This window comes from Temnothorax curvispinosus, unplaced genomic scaffold (genome assembly GCF_003070985.1).
Source record: "Temnothorax curvispinosus isolate PA1 unplaced genomic scaffold, ASM307098v1 QBEX01016430.1, whole genome shotgun sequence".
Lineage (NCBI taxonomy): Eukaryota > Metazoa > Arthropoda > Insecta > Hymenoptera > Formicidae > Temnothorax > Temnothorax curvispinosus.
In genome coordinates this window covers 16,954-36,665 of record NW_020226210.1, presented here as the reverse complement: position 1 = coordinate 36,665, position 19,712 = coordinate 16,954, and the positions used below count along the sequence as shown (strand labels likewise).

General features: G+C 37.8%; 3 protein-coding genes across 6 annotated transcripts; 2 read left to right on the top strand and 1 right to left on the bottom strand.

The window, feature by feature from the left end:
• Positions 1 to 647: 647 nt before the first annotated feature.
• LOC112466604 (transcriptional regulator ATRX) lies at positions 648 to 5,369 on the bottom strand. Its single transcript, XM_025034778.1, has 5 exons — positions 5,186 to 5,369; positions 4,959 to 5,057; positions 4,576 to 4,737; positions 4,248 to 4,485; positions 648 to 3,130 (listed from the first exon to the last, which is right to left on the bottom strand). The coding sequence occupies exons 1-5, from the start codon at positions 5,283 to 5,285 to the stop codon at positions 1,048 to 1,050; spliced, it is 2,682 nt and encodes an 893-aa protein (XP_024890546.1). The 5' UTR covers positions 5,286 to 5,369; the 3' UTR covers positions 648 to 1,047.
• Positions 5,309 to 9,450, top strand: LOC112466605 (TBC1 domain family member 19). The gene is made up of 12 exons (XM_025034780.1): positions 5,309 to 5,397; positions 6,639 to 6,896; positions 6,967 to 7,089; positions 7,321 to 7,528; positions 7,605 to 7,692; positions 7,778 to 7,838; positions 7,917 to 8,147; positions 8,232 to 8,306; positions 8,394 to 8,628; positions 8,711 to 8,912; positions 8,987 to 9,173; positions 9,262 to 9,450. Exons 2-12 carry the CDS (start codon positions 6,717 to 6,719, stop codon positions 9,328 to 9,330), a joined length of 1,659 nt encoding a protein of 552 aa, XP_024890548.1. The 5' UTR covers positions 5,309 to 5,397; positions 6,639 to 6,716; the 3' UTR covers positions 9,331 to 9,450.
• Positions 9,451 to 9,703: 253 nt separating this feature from the next.
• Positions 9,704 to 19,480, top strand: LOC112466602 (coronin-7). 4 transcript variants are annotated; one of them, XM_025034774.1, is made up of 18 exons: positions 9,704 to 9,849; positions 10,468 to 10,684; positions 10,773 to 10,921; positions 11,031 to 11,217; positions 11,292 to 11,589; positions 11,702 to 11,957; positions 12,046 to 12,198; positions 13,365 to 13,766; positions 13,990 to 14,620; positions 14,696 to 14,809; positions 14,892 to 15,062; positions 15,149 to 15,587; positions 15,679 to 15,817; positions 15,908 to 16,114; positions 16,193 to 16,328; positions 16,397 to 16,533; positions 16,930 to 17,019; positions 17,274 to 19,480. In XM_025034774.1, exons 2-18 carry the CDS (start codon positions 10,525 to 10,527, stop codon positions 17,280 to 17,282), a joined length of 3,678 nt encoding a protein of 1,225 aa, XP_024890542.1. In that variant the 5' UTR covers positions 9,704 to 9,849; positions 10,468 to 10,524; the 3' UTR covers positions 17,283 to 19,480. The 4 variants fall into 4 exon arrangements, with proteins under 4 accessions (XP_024890542.1, XP_024890543.1, XP_024890545.1 ...); XM_025034775.1 differs by lacking the exon at positions 9,704 to 9,849 and adding an exon at positions 9,865 to 10,281; XM_025034777.1 differs by lacking the exons at positions 9,704 to 9,849; positions 13,365 to 13,766 and having other exon boundaries at positions 10,525 to 10,684.
• The last annotated feature ends 232 nt before the right edge of the window (positions 19,481 to 19,712 follow it).

Sequence of the window (19,712 nt, the reverse complement as noted above, 5' to 3'; positions counted from 1 at the left end):
GGGATTAAAGTAAAACAATAATTAATAATTAATTATCTTTTATGACTTCATGTTGTATATTTTTCGTGAATGTAATATGAGAAGAAATGAATTCGACATGTTTGACTGACTCATGGAAAAATAGCATATCTATGTCTATATCGAGATTATTGTTATAAAATCGATATATCAATATTACTCATACAAAATATTTCGCATATTAATCGTCATAGGGATAATAGTAATATTATTAATAATTATATATATTAATTACTAATATATATCATCATATGTATAATATATATTACTATTAACATATATAATAATAATATTAAAAGTTAATTATTAAATTAATATACTAACAGTAATAATTATGAGAATAGTTAATATGAAAAGTTTTAGATAGAAAGATTCCTTCAAGTCCCGCTAAATATTGAAAAATACAAATAATTGATAGTTGCCTTTTTTAAAATGAAAATTATAACATACAGAAATATCAAAGAAAAAATGTATATGACATTTTAATTTATGTTACTGAGAAAAATTTTTATTCATGAATAGAAACCTAAACCGTCAAGAAAACCTATTAAATTTATTTTGTCACTAAATAATGAAAATATGTAGAAAATTAGAAAAATCTGTGCACATCATTAAATCTAATCATAAAGTTCCAAGAAAAATCGTATTTATTGCTAGTTCTCTGGCTAGATACAATTTAGAGATGTTATTTCCTAAGATATTTGTCGAAGCGAATTCTTGACAAAGTTGTCTATATGTTCAGAATATATTAAAAATATGTATTGTATGTTTTAAAAATAAACTCAAAAAAGTTTTTTTTTTTTGAAAACAAATCTTTTCTATTTCAGAATTCTATTTTATTTCGGACTTCTTTCAAATCTATGAATGAAATGTACAAGTTTTATACAATACAAATTATTTCTGAGGTATCGCACTTTTTTGAAAAATATCAAAATTCCAAATCAAAATGCATTTCTATTAATCATCAATTACAATTAGATCATAAGAGTATTTAACCAAAAACAGTACGTTAACAAACAATCCCTTTCATTAATTAATAATAGTACAATCCTCCTCATTTCCCGTGGGAGCAACTGCTTCCATGTTTATTACATTATCGTTTTTATTTGAGTTTGCTTCTTTATTATCTGACATTATCGCTTCTCCATCAGTCGTATCTAGAGAAGTCTCTTGTGTTTGTTGTTCCGTTTGTTGCAATTTGTCGTCTAATTGCATATCCGTCCCTTCTGTGTTGGTAGTGGAATTATTAACAATTTCGTTATCAGTTTTCTCATCCAGTGTGTCACTTTCGTCATCTTTGGTCACTGAATTAATAATGCTATCACTCGAATTTGGTTCATTTTCTTCTTGGCAATTTTCCGATTGATCAGTAGATACAACAGGTAAATCGGTATCTTGCAACAAATGCGAAATAAATGGACTCGTTTCTACCGCTTCTTGAAGTGACATTTCATCTAAGCCTGCTTCTTCCATATCTTCCGTTTCAATGCCGTTATCCTCGATGTTCTGCAAAAAGAAGATATACTTTTCCTCATATTTGCCGAAATTCTTGTCAGATTCGGCCGGTAGATTCGAAACACTGTCGTCCTTCGGATTTTGATCGGGTCTCGTACATACAGAATAGCCGATAACTTTCTCATAATCCTTCAAGATGTCATACACAGTGCCATACACCTGAATCGCTTTGTCCGCAGAGTGCGCACTGTCATCACCAACACCACGATGCACTACACTCTTCTTAGTTACAGTTAACAAATCTTTAATAACATTACTGTTTTTAACTGCATCAGTTGGTTCCCTGATCAGATAATTCTGATTCTCGCTCTCGGGTTCGGGATCAGAATCATTGACGCAAACCATATCTAAAGGAATATCTACATTTTCTTGGGATACTAATGTATTTTCGTTGATCGAAGACGTTTCTGTTTTCCGAGATCTCCTCCAATCAGCGTATTGGCGTATTATTCTATCGTTAATGTCCACTAACTGAAAGAGTGTGTCACGCATTTTGCAGGAGAAATGCCTGATTCTTTGTTCGGCCTCCGCTTCAACGTTCTCGCCTCCCTTGTTCACGTCAAATAAATTATACATTTTTCCCTTCGCTCTAGTTAAAACTTTGTCGAGTTCTCGGCTATGTGGCAACATTATTTCACTGAAGGAAAGTTCCTTTTCTATAATCGCGCGGAGCTCTCTCAAGGGCTGTTCTTCCCTCACGACATCGTCATCACTATTCTCCCAGGTGAGAGCAACAGGTACAACTTTCTTGGAAAAAGTATTAACGTTCATACGAGTGCTCTCAGCGGTCGTCAAGTTTTCTTGCCGCGTGACCTTTTCGTCATCGGAGTCGCTGTCGAGCTCGATTATATTAGGAGTTATATTCAATTCTTCCGGCTTTGAAAGCAGTAATACAGGTCTTCCGTGCTTGTCCACTGGATTAGGTATCGACACCATCGTGTTTGGCGAAGATTGAAGCGGCTGCAACGACTGATACGAGCTCGCCTGCTGAGATTGATACGACGTCGACTGTTGCTGCGGCCGTGGCGGAAGAATGATTCTCGTCGGATTCACCGTGGCGTTCACAGGCGTATGAATGTAAGCGGCAGATCCCTTAGTGTTCATGAAAGACGCGTGATACAAGGGAGGCTGTCGCTGCAACGCATTAGGATCGAATCGCGATGGTAACGAGGTATTCGATTTTATTATGCTAGGCGATGAAAGGACGATACGTTTCGCCTTCAATTCAGTCCATTCATTCGTGACTGAATTTTCGTGACTGATCGTAGAATTCGATTCAGTATCAAGAGATCGGCCGCTCAGAAACGATGCCGGTCGCGGTCTAATGGGAATCGGCGGTCTGTAAAACTGCACTTCTTTCGTAACAATGCCGTTCGTAGTGGATTGGCTGCTCAATCTTTGTCTTTTTAGTGGTTTACGTTTTATGTACGCAGGTGCCCCATTGACTTTAGGCGTGTACGTTTCGTCTTCCTCCTCGGAATTGGATTCAAGTCTTCGACGCTTACGTTTATTTCTGCGCGGACAACACGTTGTTTCATCAAAATTCATCTTCTCCTCGACTTCCTGAGCGGTCATCTTCTTGTCGTGCGCAAGAATCCTAAAATACACCGTATCAAATGTAGTAAAAAATTGAATAAAAGAACTCTCGATAATGAACCAATAAATTGATTTAAAATGAACAATGAAAATGCAACGCGATTGTTAGTGCGTAAATTGTCAGAAAATTAATATTATTTTATTTAAAAATAACAAAGCCTAGTAATAATAAATACGAGTATTTCGACTCCACTTTGAACCATCTTCAGATTTTAAAATAAAGACACATGTATTGTATATATTATAGACTTTTGTAACGGCTGAGGCCGTACGGCCCGATCACGCGTGGGCATCGTGCACGAATTGTCGAACCGGGGAGAGATCGCCGAATCTGCGGTATCCGAGATTGCGCCGAACACAGTCGCTCGAACAACGCTGACTCATATAGATCGATTGCTCTGATTGTGAGTTCGCACAGTACTGACGCTTACTTCGTATTTGTTCGCATATTATATATTGAACGTGGAGTGCCTCCGAAAAAGATTGAAATCCGAAGCGCATAAACTATATAACAATTATTCTATTTTGACAATTGCCCTCCGTTTGTAATACGCGCGACCGGTGCGCATCGCGCTCAACGTTGTACTCCTATCAGTATAATAAATTTCTTGTTACCAGCATTTGCATTGTACGTTCAATGGTACAACACATTGTAAGTATACGGTACCGTTAATTTTAAATTAATATTAATTTTCTTATACTTTATGCACCAACAACCGTGTTGCACTCTCATTGCCAATTTTAACACTTCGCGGACACCATATTTTTGGAGCACTTACCCCAAAACCCTAGGACTTTTAAGACTAAAGAGTTTTTGAAAAAACATTTCTGGTACAAAAAATCTATAGAAATTCACGTCTCATCTTTAAGGTTTCAAAGAGTGATTTCTGTACTTACATAAGCCGGAACTGTAGCAAATTTTTTTTCCCCCATTTTCATGGAAATTATAAATGAAAAATCGACTGTGCCTTAAAAGGCCCATGGTGTCCGCGCAGTGTTAAATCACTTTATTGGATCAAATATGAATATCAATATATAACAAAGGTTCATGATTTTCATAAGTGATATAATTCAATGATAATTGATACGTTCTTGTAATATTCATATCTTTGCAGTACCTTGTCACAGTTTGCACGTGTTGAAGTAGAGCCCAACACACAGCTCTCCCACTATACAAATCACTCGGATTGCATACAAAGCACTTCCATTTCTCGTCCGCTTCGATCTTCTTTCTCACCAGAGGTGGAAAATTTCTCCTTATACATTTATAACAGAATGTGTTGCTGCAATACGAGCAACAGTATAAATTGCCACCGTTCGCGCACCATCTACAAAACATATCTGTAGCGTCATCACCTGAAAATGCAAAAAAAGAATATGAATTATCATGATTATCTAGATACACACACACACACACAAATGCAGCATGTAATACACAATCAATACCCTGTTCAAAACTGCCATCTCCATAAAACTCACGACAACTCGCGCACAATAATGTACGGAGCACAGGATGCTCGAACATGTTATGAGCCTGAGCCGGGGCGGAACCGATGTGCACGTCGCAGGCTGTGCAGTGAATTCTACGGAATCGTACGGCTGCGATATCTGGAAGCAAAATTAGACACAAAATTTACACTACGACGTACAATTCTCGTGGCTTTGGGAGAAGCGTCTTGGCCTCCCGTGTAATTCGTATCCTTCGTGACAAACCTCGGGCTCTAGAGCGCAATTAAAAAGCGAGACTAAACTATAAACTAAATTAAGAACTACTCGTTACAAGCCAAGGCATTCAGTGGATTCTTGTCTAGACAGTCTAGAGAGCTGACCGTTGCCGAACATGAGCTTGTAGTAATTGCTCTCCTCCTGGGAGACCGATGTGGTGGTCGTGCCGGTCGTGCTGGGCGCCTTCTCCTTTCCTGGTGTCACTGAAAAAAGAAAAAAAAACCCGCGAGGGTAGATAGGTAGGTTAGAGCGGTCGTTCCAGTAAAAAATCACTCTACGGGTGGCGAGTGCCGCGCGTCACCGTCGCTCGACCCCTAAACGCCCTGCTCACCGTTCTCCTTGATGTCCGCCTCCACCTTCACCTGTACCTCGAGCATGCTCGAGATATCCATGGTGCTCGGATCGCGGCCTCGCAGTCGCTCGCTCGTCATCGAAAACGCACCTTTCAAAACAACACCGGGTCAGACTGCGCCGCCATTTTCCTACGGGAGAGCGTAGCCGGCCACGGCCGCGAATCGACAGACGGGGCCGACAGAGCCGGAGGTGGGTCGCATTTCGAAGCTGCGGGGATCGGGAAACGATATTTTTCTCGCGCTCTGCCGGAAGAGAAATTCCAATTCGAAATGGCACATCGAAAGAGAGAAAGAGAGAGAGAGAGAGAGAGAGAGAAAGAAAGAAAAAAAGCGGTAGAGTTGTTTTCGTTCGAACTTTCATGATTTTTTTTACCTTGACCAAACTCCGATTAAATTAATCGGCAGATAGTTCAACCGATAAATTGGTTACGACAAAATTTTTAACCGTATAATTTCCGATCTAATCTTTTCACATATCAAACAGCAAACAATAATTCTGCCCGTGTTTTAACGAAATAGTACAAGAATAATTAGTTTCTGATTTAATTTATCGCTTAACTTTAATTTATTCTAATCTTTTATCTTTTTTTCCACGTGTTAAAGTTGAATAACAAAAAACTTGTAATTTCGTTTATGTTAACGAAACAAATACATTATATACTTTTCGACAAGTTATAATTTTTCTTTCCATTACTACGTTATTTACGCGAGCGTTTACTTTTGTAGTAACTTTTACGATAATTATTCCTTCGCGTAAATGAGTGATATCGTAAAGTTACTACAGAAGTAACATTCGCGTAAATGTAGTGAATTTCTAAGCAATAAAAAAAATTATAATGGGAATTAACGGAATATCTCGCAGGTTATTATTCGACAGGTTAATCGCCGGTCAATCGCGATCATGATATTTATAGATTTTATCTTTTATCAAAAGATTGTCTTAAATCTGATCTCATAGGTGGCCTTAAGATTCCATTCAGCCAATGAGATAATCGAATAGCATCTAATGCCCATTTCTGCACCAATGCCGATTAACTTATTTAATCTCGGCTTAAAACTAACCTTTTTTATCCTTTTTTAATTTTAAGAATTAGAAAAAGATAAAAAGTAAATTAAACCGAGATTAAAGTTAAATGAAACATATATGATGAATGCCGCTCAAGTTAATCGAAGTTTGGTCGAAGACCGAAGTCATCCCGGAAGTTCAATATGGCTGCATCGGCCAATCGCGCGATTGGCAGAATTGCTCCTCAAAAAGACCACACCAGACGCACTGCATTAGGTTTTGACAAATATTTATTATCGCAGCGCGAGATAATCGACACGAATAATTAGCTCTTAACGACGACAATTCAAGTTATCTCGCATTGTTGTCCGATACGTAGTATAACGATGTTAAATTTCTTTCCACAATCCATCTGTCCCCCGTAGACCCGGGGCCCGCCGTAGACCGAATTCGGCCCTGCGACGCCCTGCGTGCGTTGCCCCGGAAACCGGGTCCGTTTAAAAATGGCGCATGTTTTCGATTTCGCTGTCAACGTGCTCGCGGGACGGCCGGGGACGACTTCGCGACGAAAAATGAACGAGGGGACCGCGGCGGGCGCGAGTTCGCTCGACAAGACGGCGCGGAAGCTCGCCGACGACATACAGAGCATGGCGAATTACAGGGCGCTTTACAGCGAGATACAGGTACACGTGTTCGTCGTGTTCGACGGTTGTTCTTGACAGGCATTGCATTTTCCATTCTGTCCTTTCGCAGAGGCTCGTCGCGTCGCCCGCAGTGGACAGAAACGATTTCAAGCACTCGCTGATCACGGCACTCAAGGATAACGGTCTGGAAACGGAGATCCGAAACACGGTGTTTCACTGGGCGCGATCGCGGGTACTCTCCCCCACAATGAATTCCTTAATTTGATTATAAGATATCCGCCTAATGTCCATTTCTGCCAATGTAGATTAACTTTAATCTCGGTTTATAACTTACTCTTTAGCTTCTTCTAGTTCTTAGAACTGGCGGAAGATAAAACGTAAGTTAAACTAGAGATTAAAGTTAATATCTGCATTGATAGAAATTGACATACATGGATCTCTCTCTTTTTTTCTTTTTTTATAGGGTTCGTTACATTCTCGATCAGTTTCGCACATACAGACAGCTGACCTGAGCTACTTGAAGAAGACTCAGATTCAATGGGAACGGCGCATACAGAAATCGTTGAACTCGACGTGCAGCGAATTGAATATTCCACTGGCTCGTATAAGGCCTACTGCGGATAGGGACGAGCTGGCCGAAAAGTGGAATGAGTTGAGCACTTACGACATCGGTAAATGTTACGGCAAATTTAAAGATTTATTGTAAAAGCTCTGCTTGGGGGATTATTTACGACGTATGATTTTCAGATCTGTCGCAATACCGACCGTTGTACGCGCCGAAGGACTTCCTGGATGTATTGTTCTCCATACGTGATCCATCGTTCAAAAAGCAACCGTGTGTAATTATAGATTTGTGTAGAAATCAAACCAGCATTATTGGAATAAAAATGTATATCGAGTTTTTATTTGAAACATTTCAGAGACGAATTAAATTGGGATTTCAGTCACATACAAATTAGTGTAAAAACGCTCGCGCAATTGGTACGAATTTTGTCCAATCGCTTCTGTAATTTATAATTTGTGTATTTGTATGTATGTATAGAAATTTTCTTTGTGTAGAGGCGTATGTATTCAGAATTAGCGCAGGGAATGCCATTACTGGGAGTAAATCCCGATATGCTGGCCACGGAAAACTTTCCAAATTTAGAAGCCGAGCGAACGCACATTGGCGAAAAAGTATTGAACTCGAATCACGCCCCGATTGCTCAAGAGTTTCTCAAAAGAGGATCTCCTCGTGCGTTACGCGGCCGTATCTGGTCACTCGTTCTCGGATCTGTTATCAAAGATAACGTATGATTGATATCTTTGTCGTACGTTGCTGAGCTGAAGATTGATGTCTCTGGTTACTAAGTATAGATAATTTTTTTCTTTTAGGATGTAGAATATTATGAGGAATTGAAAAATATGGTTTTGCAATATGATATCGTAGTAGACAAGCTGATAATAATGGTAATTTATATTTTAAAATTACGTTAGCCCCTTTTTTAAATAAAAGACATAACGTGAAACACCCTGTATGTGGATATAATCTTGTAGGACGTACAATTGACGGCGAGAAACGACGATCAGTACTTTGTATTCGAAGACGTTTTGTATAAGACAATGTTGTGCTTCTCAAGAGATTCCGAGATACTCGCGCCGGTCACAACCGACAGAAGTGCTGGGGGTCAGGTGATCCACGCGGTTTTGCAAGGCAAACCAGCGACGCTGGAAAATACCCTGGTCTTTCCACCAAGCGGCGTTATTCCGTTTCACGGATTTACAATGTACGGTAAGGAGTTGCAAAAGAAATATGTAACATATACACATACTGTTTGCGTCTAATTAATTAATTGTCAATATTTTTATGCCAGCCACGCCATTTTGTTATTTATATGATGATCCCTGCGCCATGTATTGTACTTTCCGTGCGTTCTACTTGAGATACTGGTTTCGTTTGCACACTGTATCGAGCCACGAGCAAGGTATAGTTGCCCTCTGCTTGCTTTTTGAACGATTACTGCAATGCCATGAACCGCAGTTGTGGGCCCATTTCAAAAATATACACATTCAACCGTGAGTTTATATCACTTTCTCTTACTATGACGTTATTCGTGCGGACCGTCAATTTAACGCTTATACATTTTCAGCATAAAAATAGTTTTCAAATGGCTCATGAGGGGCTTCAGTGGCCATTTACCGCCTGAACAGCTATTGTATCTTTGGGATTTAATTCTCGGTTATGACTCTTTGGAAATTATCCCATTATTAGCGGTGACAATATTGAGTTTTCGAAAAGAAAATTTACTGCAAGTTAATACTCAACAGAATGTAGAGGTACAGAAATGACACCATCGTAAATTATATGCAGTTGTATAGATTTTTATATATTTACTATCTAATATATATTTTTTTCTATTTTCAGGCTGTGTTAGCAGACTTATCCTCATTAAAAGTAATGCCTTTGCTGCAGCTGGCTCTTTTAAAAGAATAATATCTTTTACTACACTTTTACTACACGCGAAATTATCATAAAATTTGTTTTTTTTTTTATTTTTTAGTTTCGTATCACTCCCTTTGATCTCGCATATCTTATTCCGCAATTTTATTCGGGAAAATATATCGATGTGGAAAAATTATATACGTCGCGTATTGAGCAAACGAACATAAATAAAGATAAACGTAGACACGTACAACTTTGATAAATGTATATTGAGTAACAGCAATGTGAGCAAAGTAATCGCCGATATATCTATAAGAGACTTCAAACAATGTATCGTGGAGAAGGGATAAAGTGCGGCGCTCCGTAGGAGGGTGGAGGGGGACTTTCCTGCTTCCGGCTGTCAAGAGAGCTTGGTCTCAGAGCTCGGTAGAGTAACGTAGAGCGGTGACGCCTGGCTCTCGTCGTTCTCTCGTGTTCGTTGCCGGCTTGCATTCCCGGATACTCGCCGCGAAAGCGCGAGTCGGTGAAACGAGAGGCGTGTTTCGACACGCGCTTCGATTTGCGAAATTCGTGAGTATCCCTCCGTCCTGTCTGGTGTCTCCTCGTCTGCCGATTTACGCGTCGCCGCTGACAGCGTCATTGCGGCAACGCCAAGCGGCGATCTACTCCTACGGCCCCCACACGTCGCACGAAGGGTAGGGTGGTTCTCCACCCCCAAATTATTAGTCACGCACAGCTTTGCTCAGGCGGCTCCGAGCGAATCGCGTCGGCGTCGTTCGCTTGTTGTCACCGACGCGGTTGATGCCCAGCCTCGGGAGAGAAAGAGACTCCGGCGTCGATTTCTCCCTACCATTATCCGCGCCGCGAGAGCAACGCCCAGCGAATTATTCGCATGTGTTTGAGTGTCCCTGCGCGAAATCCCGATTGAGTTTTCTCGCGAGAATTGTCTCCGTAAAAGATTTCCGCGGACGCTCGCCTTTGTCCTGCGCCCAAATTGTGCCTGTAGGTCTTTTAAAAAATTGTAATGTTTCCCACATATGCTCGGGAATTATCTCACACTTTTCAATAATTGCACATTTTTAAGAGTGCTAAGATAGAGCAAACATAATATACGATTACATCCAATCTTTCGAAATTTATTGTTAATGAAATTCCAATGATGTAACCCGGTGGTTTTATTTCCTCCAGATTACATGATTTAAGGGAGGATTGCCTGGACATTTAAACTGAGTCAGCAGTGTCAAAATGGCTTGGCGTTTCAAAGCGTCCAAATACAAAAATGCAGCGCCGATCGTTCCCAAGCCGGAGGCTTGTATTCGGGATATCTCCGTGGGATCCTATCAAACTTATGGGAATAATATAACAGCATCCGCAGCATTCATGGCATTCAATGTTGATCATAACGGTACACTCTTTATCTGCAATCTTCTTATCTTCTAAACTTGAATTTTTATTCACAAATTATTCTAAAAAAAACTTCTTATCGTCCAAAGGATCCAGTCTGGCAGTATTACCGCTGGAGGACTGTGGCAGAAAGAGCAAGACTATGCCATTGCTTCATGCACACGCAGATACCGTGACGGATATGGATTTTTCTCCATTTCATGACGGCTTGCTCGCAACTGGGTCTCAGGATTGTCTCGTAAGCATCTTCGTGCTTTATTTTTGGCGAGCATAATATGAATAAATGTAAAGTACTATTTTCAAACATTTTTCTAGAGATTAAATTAATTCTGTTTGTATAAAATTAGGTAAAATTATGGCACATCCCAGAAAGTGGCTTAGAAGAATCCTTGTGCAATCCAGAATGCACGTTCTCGCACCGTCAGCGAAGAGTGGAAGCGGTATGCTGGCATCCTTCTGCCGAACATCTTCTGACCACTGCATCATTCACCAATCTCTCGCTCTGGGATGTTCTCTCGCAACAGGAACTATTTTGTAAATATTTTGTAACTTTATTTACTAACACTCACTGTTTTATTCTCTCATTTATGAAATTCACGTTGTTACAGCTAACAATAGCGACCACACCGAAGTAATTCAGTCTGTAAGTTGGAAGGAGGACGGTACTGTTTTAGCGACATGCTGCAAGGACAAACAACTGAGGATTATAGATCCGCGCGCATCGCCGTGTATCGTCAATTCATGCTCGAGCCATCAAAGTATTAAAGATTCCAGAATAGTCTGGTTAAACAGCGACCGAATACTCACCACAGGATTTGATGCAGCAAGACTGCGTCAAGTTTACATTAGGGACTTGAGGCATTTAAATGAGCCAGTGAAAACATTGGAATTAGATTGTAGTACTGGGTAAATATGAGTTGAATTCGATTTTCAACCTACCTGGAAAAACTCGAGATTTATTTAATTAGTAACGCTAAGTATAATTACCAAGATAATTATTTGTATTTATATTTTATAGTATTTTGATGCCGCTTTTCGATTCCGACACAAATATGCTCTTCCTCGCTGGCAAAGGAGACACCACTATTATGTACATGGAAGTCACAGACAGAGATCCTTATCTCGTGGAAGGAATTCGTCACAGCGGTGAGCAAACTAAAGGAGTGTGCCTGGTTCCTAAACGAGCATTAAATGTAATGCAGGCTGAAGTTAACAGGCTGTTACAACTCACCTCCAATATGGTGATTCCTATCATGTATCAAGTTCCACGAAAAGTAAGTTATATTAAATACTGTCTATATATGTGAATTTCCACATACAACATACATATATCTAAACTTTTTAATAAACATTAAATTTCAGACATACAGAGACTTTCATGCAGACATTTATCCGGACACAGCTGGTCCCGTTGCTCAAAATAATGCAACATCGTGGGTTAAGGGTCATAATGCACCTGTGCCAAAGATATCGTTAGATCCTGCTAAAAGAAACAAAGGCGAAGATCCGATTACTGTGAGTAAACATTTTAATAAATGTTGTGAAAGTTCCAACATCTCTCTTAACGTGGCACACATTTGAAGTAGCTTTGATCGTTAAAAGAAATTTGTTTGCTTATTTGTAAATATCAGTTATATGATTGCTTTAAATTCAAATCATCAATCACTGCATGCTTTTCATCATCATAATGTTTTCTCGCATTATCATCTCATTTACTCTCTAAAATAATTGGATTTTGAGAATAAATATAGAGTTTTATAATATCAATTTATTCATGTATTTACTACAATATTTATTTTAATATATATTTTTAAGTAAATTATGTTATACATGTATTCTAAAATTTTAAAAAGTAATAAATTTGATGATGTCACTTATTTTATACAAAGCAGTTATTTTGTTTGTAGAAGTATTACACTGTAACTTTATTTAAAAATTGCTTGCTGAATACATACGAACTTTTATATAATAAATATTTACAATGTACTTTTTATGCTATATAAGTGCTAAATTTTTCAGTGGTTTCTGGTATAATATTATGTATTATAAATGTAAGGGATGAATATAATTTAAGAAATAATTTTATTATATAATATTTTATATCTCTATATAGGTATAACTTTACAGGAATTCATATTTATTAAATTATTTTATTACTAATTATATATATATTTATTTTGCGCTATTTAGTTTCTTTCTCCATATTCTGTGTATATTTTTTTCACGTTTCAGATATCCAATATATGTTTTATAATTTATACATTAGCACCATTCAAACTATTATTCCTGGCACGTGTAATATAAGTGGCAATTGATGTTGTAGCTTATTCTACAGTGTAAGTAATAGTACGAAATGTAAAAAACATTTGTATATTGTCTATATGGCCATGAGATTAATTTCTTTCTACAAATTCGCTTTCAATCACAAGATAAGCTTTATGATAAGCGATTGGAGCTTATTCGTATCTTTCTTTGTATATTGCTGTCTATTCTGTACAAAAATGCAAGTCACGTGTGTACATATATGTGTAAAAATAATGTGAATGTAGCTAAATTGTTGACTATTATTAAATTATCGCATCGATTGTGCAGAAATGTATATCAAAAGTGCAAAGTATCGGGCAGTGTAGATTGGTTTTGCATGCGGTTTGCGGTCATTAAGGAATTTACCGTACCTCCAGGTACACAAAGGGAACTTAGCGGCACTCAAAGACAATCAGCGCGAAATTAAAGTAGAACAAACGAACCGGCCACCGAAACCCTTGGTCATTACTGGGCCGAAAGGATTCTCAAAACCGCAGAGCGTTAACGTGAACGTGAACGTGAACGTAAACGAAAATGACACCAATATGGAGAACGATAACGAGAAGATCGAAGATTCGAAAAAGCCATCCGAGGCAGAAGAAGAAAAGACCAAGATACAGAATGGAGGACAAACCGTTCCACCGAAACCTTTGCCGAGAGCATCAAGAACCAACAGTATCTCCGAGGAGGAACCAAAACCAGTAGCGCGTCCTCGTACATCGCCAAATCCCGGATCAGTAGTTACATCAGTGAATCCTAATGCAATCGGCGGATATAAGGTTATAATTAACTTAAAAAAGAAATTAATGTATACATAGAGGCCGGGTATTTGATTTCTGTGACAACGCGTGACACTTTTGCATGCGAGACCCAGTTTCTTCCTATATATATAACATCACATTCATATCATCATTGTCATACCATTACTAACAGTTGATAACAATTTTCAAAAGATAGCTAGAGGCAAATAAAAATTTTCTCATTTGTTTTTTTTAATTTTAGCCCCGACTTGGTCCTAAACCATTCCAAGCAAAGTCCAGCAGCCAGGAGTTTTCATTTGACAAGGTCTTCTCTGTACCACTTGCACCGAATAATGACAGCAATACCAATGGTTATCAGAATGAAATTAATAACACTGTAGAGCATAATACAGAGGCAGATAAATCGCCGACCTTAACACCTAATGAGCGCACAAAAGATACGGAAAATGGCAAGAGTGATTCGAGTTCTATCGAGGAAGACGCTAATTCCAGTGACTCCGGTTACAAGCCGAAGACACCGAGCACCGCGGAAAGACGCAAAGTGTTCGAGACGAAAGTAAAGGACGAATCGCCCGAGAACGAGGATGTTGGGAATTTCGAACGCGGCACGAATAGAAATTCAATCGCCGAAAGGCGGCGCCTTTACGAAAGTCGATCCGTGTCTGTCACCGATGGGAATTTGGCGGAAAAGGCAATGGGCTCGCCGACCATGCTGAGACGAAGAGATTCCTTCAAGGCAAAGAGCGAGGTGATTAAAGAAGACGAAACGAAGAAGAGCATTCCCATGTTGCGACAGCAGAGCATGGATCCTAAATTGGAAAAGGTGGAGCCCGTTGTGACGCCAGCTTCGAAAAGGACGTCGACAGTTTTCGGTAAGGGTTGCGCACAACTTTGAAAGTTGTTTTCTTGATGCGATGTTCAACGCAAATTCCTTGATTGTTATACAGGAAGAGTGTCCAAGTTTCGCCACTTGAAGGGTACTCCGGGACACAAATCTACACACATTGAGAATGTACGCAATATCAGTCGCCAAATATCCGGCGAGTGCGATGGCTTTCATGGTATGTTTATCCCAATAATACTAGATTTGAAGGAGATTTTTAAATGTTATAAACATGGCTGTTTTATTTCCTAAATTTGTAGCTAATCCCGATCGAGTGGCTGTACCTTTGAGTGGCCCAGGTGGAAAGATAGCAGTATTGGAATTGAAGAAAACTGGAAGACTACCTGATGGAGTTATGCCAGCATTGGTTCACGGCGCGGCTGTAATGGACTTTCAGTGGGATCCGTTCGATAATCAACGACTAGCAGTTGGTAAAGTATAGAAGTTGAAAATTACAACAAAAAAGAAACACGCTATTCCACCCAGATTTGAGAATAATAGAATTTATTTGTCCTAGCTTGTGACGATGGAATAATTCGCTTGTGGGAAATACCTGAGTCTGGTCTGGCGGAACCGACAAACGAACCGAAACACATCATAGAAGCCCATACTGACAAGATTTATCTGATCAAATTTCATCCACTGGCGTCAAATGTTCTCGCATCCGCTTCGTACGATATGACCGTCAAAATCTGGGATTTATCGCTCTTGTCATCTACCGAGACGGCAATTGCGAAAATCACGTTGACCGGTCATACTGATCAGATATTCAGTTTGGCATGGTCACCGTGCGGTCAGTACCTTGCCAGCGCATGCAAAGACGGTAAACTACGTATCTATAAACCTCGATCGAGCGACGTTCCCGTGAAAGAGGGAAAGGGTCCCGTCGGAACGAGAGGGGCGAGAGTCGTATGGGCGCTCGAAGGCAGATATCTCGTTGTAATGGGCTTTGACAAGTAAGCACAACGAAGCGCCACATGTTTTGTTGACATATAATAAAAAGAAACATGTTTGGAGAAAGTAATGATCGATATTTATATCTTCCAGAGTTTCTGAAAGACAGATTTACGTATTTAAAGCGGACAATTTGAATACTCCTTTGAACACTGTTGGATTGGACGTCTCGCCTGCCATACTAATGCCATATTATGACGAAGATAGCTCCACGCTTTTCCTGACTGGACGTGTAAGATTCTTTTTTTTATACTCAAGCTTAATTACACGAGAAGTTTACCTGGTAATCTTACTCTTTTTTTGTTTGGAACATTATTTTTAGGGCGATTCTACAATATATGCATTTGAAGTAACCGAGGAAGCCCCATATTGCTGTCCATTGAGTCACCATAGATGCAGCAGCTTGCACCAGGGCTTGTCATTCCTTCCGAAAAATAAATGTGACGTGGCTAGCGTGGAGTTTGCCTCTGCCTTGAGACTAACAAATAACACAATAGAGCCTTTAAGCTTTACCGTGCCCCGTATAAAGGTACATACTATTCGCACAATATATATAATATGAAATCACTGACGTGAAAGCGCTGATGTGTTCATTCGTTTCAATTAGAGCGAATTATTCCAAGACGATCTCTTTCCCCCAACCAAAGTTATCTGGAAACCGACTTTATCCGCGTCAGAGTGGTTTAACGGTGGCAATAAACAGCCGTCTAGAATGAGTCTTAAACCACCTGGTATGGATAATTGTAAGTAAGAAATGCTATACTCTTAAAATGGAAGGAAATATCCGTTACATGCGAGTTTTTATTCACAGTAACTGAGAATCAATCCCAAAGTGCAGTTACACTTCCCCAAATTCCAACCAAACCATCACCGACTCCTTTTGGTATCACTACACAACCCTTTAGTAGATTAGGATGGAATCCGGACATTAAGGCAAAACAAGAAGAGGTGAGATGGCAATTAAATTTACGCATTTTGCATGTACCTTATAAATTGATATTGGTGTAAAAATTATTTCTTTTACAAGATATAATCACATATCTGTAACATCAGACTTCATTGAGGGATAAAATCACGATTGGATAGCTGCATGTATAAGCTTCGAATTTAATATGTAGTTTTCTAATGACTTGCAACATTGTAAAGTGTGACAAGCTTGACTTATATTATTTAATACAAAATGCATTATTTGAAAAAATGTCTTGAAACCATCTAGAAAACAATTTTCTTACATGCTATTAAAATTCATATTGTATTTACGGGGTATTCTTGCTTCTCTATGGGATATCATGATATCATGTTTCATATTATGTTTGAGCATATTGTGTGGTATGTGTGCATCAGATCCAGAAAACTATGAGCCATTTTGTGGGAGATGTCATCCAGTGTTCACTAGAACAAGATCACATGGAAGGTGTCGAGGAACACGAATGGGTAGGTTTCATTTGTCGTGTTAAGTTCGGGTTTTTAAGTAGTTATTTATTTACCGCATAGTAGCTTAATAAATTTGCATTCAGTAGCTGTACTATATGTGAGTGTACAATATCTTTTGTGCCGCATTATCTTTTTTTGCATTTTAATAAAAATGGCAGTAAGAAGCAATAAATTTCGAAGTCGAGAAAACATTTGTTTAAAACGTTTTTTTACAAGAAATATGATGATAAATCAAAACTTTATTTTTATTTTAGGACGAGTGAAAATTGAAGACTTGTGGATAGATGCAAACCGGTAAGGTAAAAATCTAAACGTAATATTGTTCGAGCCGCGTAAATTATTTATAAGTTAGAATTATATATCGCGCGAATGGCAAGAATATCGCAGTGTTACTGTGTATAGAGTGAGAGGCAGTTGTATCTGAGAGAGATATACTTCCAACGATTTTCTTTTGCGGAGGAAGTGAGAGATAAGTACAGTGTTTTATATCAATTTACAACAACTAATACTCATTTTTTCATAAATCTAGCTTAAGATTTTGTAAACGCATTTTTCAATACATAGAAATAAGAGTTCAGGCCTTGTTAAACCACATTAATTTAAAGTGAAAAGATAAACGAAGTAAATGGCACAAGAGATTTTTTAATCTGGCGTAAATCAATACAATATTTGATATAGCGCAGTGTCGATATGATAACACTGTTCTTATAAAACCAAAATGCGTGATTATAGCTCTAGTCCCAGATCATTTTTCTTTAATCGCTGATTTGTTTCACGTATATATTTCTAGCTACAAATAATTCTATAGTATTCTATAGTATATCACTGTAGAGATTATATTAGAAGTAGGGATATGCTTAATTATTGTCAAGAGAATTGAGAAACTTATAATACGATTTGACAATAGTTTCATTCATCTATTTAATGAATATCAGTTTGGAAGTTTATTGGATGAGTAATTCTTCATAGAGCAAATATACTAGTATATTTATTACGCTTTTCAGTACCGAGTGTGAACGATATCAATTGTGTCAGAGACAATTATTGACGAGTATTTAATTATTCGCTCTAAATATTAAGTTCCCGTTGTAAACAAGAAAAACAAAATTTGCAATATGTGCCATTTGTGAAACGACAGACAATGACAGCCAATCTGTCGTTCATAAGAAAAAGAAAAAACAGTATTACGACCAATATTATTAGGTCTTTAAAAGTAATTTATTTCGTGAAGTTTGTCGAAGTTGACATTCCTTATTTAACTGCCACACCAGTGCCAGACTTATCTCCGTTTCGGCAATGCCAAGTGTCAATAATGGTCTCAATGTATATGTCATAATATAATCTATCATCGTATATGTGTGATAATAGAGCAAATGACAGTCTCGTCGCAGAATTGTGGGGCAGAGGTTTTTTACGGTATCCTTGTACGCACATACAAAAAGACATTATACAAAATAACTGATAGATACGACGCGTAAATAAGTAATCGTAAGCCAGTAATTTAATTGTATGGCGAAGTATACTTCAATTTACGTCTTGATCGATGAGCATTGAGCACTCTGCAAGATTCAAACAATATTAATCTAAAAAAAAAATGACTGATCTTTTTTACGATCTTTTCTTATCAAAATACTGAATGTAATGCCGATTTATTAAACGATAATCTTTTCATACGAATATTCAGATCAGAATATTTTATCTCGCTTTTCATAATAATGGTTTTTACAAACTAGTCGTTATAAAAAAAATGATGGTACTATGTCCTCCAAAAACAAGTTTTGTAATTGACGATAAAACGCTAATTTTTCTTTGCGAAAAATTTAATTATGAATATTATATGTATATATAAACTTTTTCTTATTTTTCTTTGCATTTCGGCACGCAAATGCATTTGATCAACATAGTGCCAAAAATCCATTATCAATAGTATTTTTTGTATCTTGCACATTTTAGACCTGTAAGATGTCCCGAAACATTCGAAAGTATTAAGAAATTTTCTATACGTGTCAAAGGTAAAGAATAAGACGAAATTTGATTTGTCGCTGCCATTTATGTCTTGTCCGTACTACTGACTTTATATTGCATTATATTGAAAGGAGGTGTGATAGTGTTGCATATCTTAATGTAATTTTTTTTTTTTATTCGATTATTCGTATATGTTATATATTGCACAAAATTACAATCCATATTTGTAACCGTTTTGCAGTTTTCAAGCAAGCTCTATCCGTTTACGACCAGATCATGAATAATAAAGCGCGATCTTTTACAGCACGAGATTTGAGATGAAGATGCATAATAAAAAAAAAAAATATATATACGAGACTGAACGTTTCATGACATTCGAGATCTCGTGCTCTGTAAATCATTGCTGTCTAAATAATTTTATCATATAGTAATGTACCTTTATATCTCAATCTTATAACGTTCATGTATTTCAGCTATAAAACCTTTTTATCAAAAATTCTAATCACGTTTGATTCTTACGTATCCTCCATCTAATAAGTATAATCGTATAAGTATTGTTTCTTAAATATATGTAAAATGAAAGATTTTTTAATATATTTTGTATTAGAATCTTACCATAACTATATTGCTATGATTCAATTAGTTCAGAAAGCATGTGGAATGTTTTTATTGTGAATAAGTAACTTTTTATAATAACTTTATATAATGATCTATGTGTATATATGCAC

Coding starts and splice junctions, on each gene's coding strand:
- LOC112466604 (XM_025034778.1), bottom strand. CDS start 5,285: ATGACGAGCGAGCGACTGCGAGGCCGCGATCCGAGCACCATGGATATC. Junction 4,486..4,575: donor AGATGGCAGTTTTGAACAGG/GTATTGATTGTG, acceptor TTGCATTTTCAG/GTGATGACGCTACAGATATG. Junction 3,131..4,247: donor CACGTGCAAACTGTGACAAG/GTACTGCAAAGA, acceptor GGTGTATTTTAG/GATTCTTGCGCACGACAAGA.
- LOC112466605 (XM_025034780.1), top strand. CDS start 6,717: ATGGCGCATGTTTTCGATTTCGCTGTCAACGTGCTCGCGGGACGGCCG. Junction 7,529..7,604: donor GTTGAGCACTTACGACATCG/GTAAATGTTACG, acceptor TATGATTTTCAG/ATCTGTCGCAATACCGACCG. Junction 8,148..8,231: donor GATCTGTTATCAAAGATAAC/GTATGATTGATA, acceptor TTTTTCTTTTAG/GATGTAGAATATTATGAGGA.
- LOC112466602 (XM_025034774.1), top strand. CDS start 10,525: ATGGCTTGGCGTTTCAAAGCGTCCAAATACAAAAATGCAGCGCCGATC. Junction 10,685..10,772: donor ATTCAATGTTGATCATAACG/GTACACTCTTTA, acceptor TATCGTCCAAAG/GATCCAGTCTGGCAGTATTA. Junction 11,958..12,045: donor TGTATCAAGTTCCACGAAAA/GTAAGTTATATT, acceptor ATTAAATTTCAG/ACATACAGAGACTTTCATGC.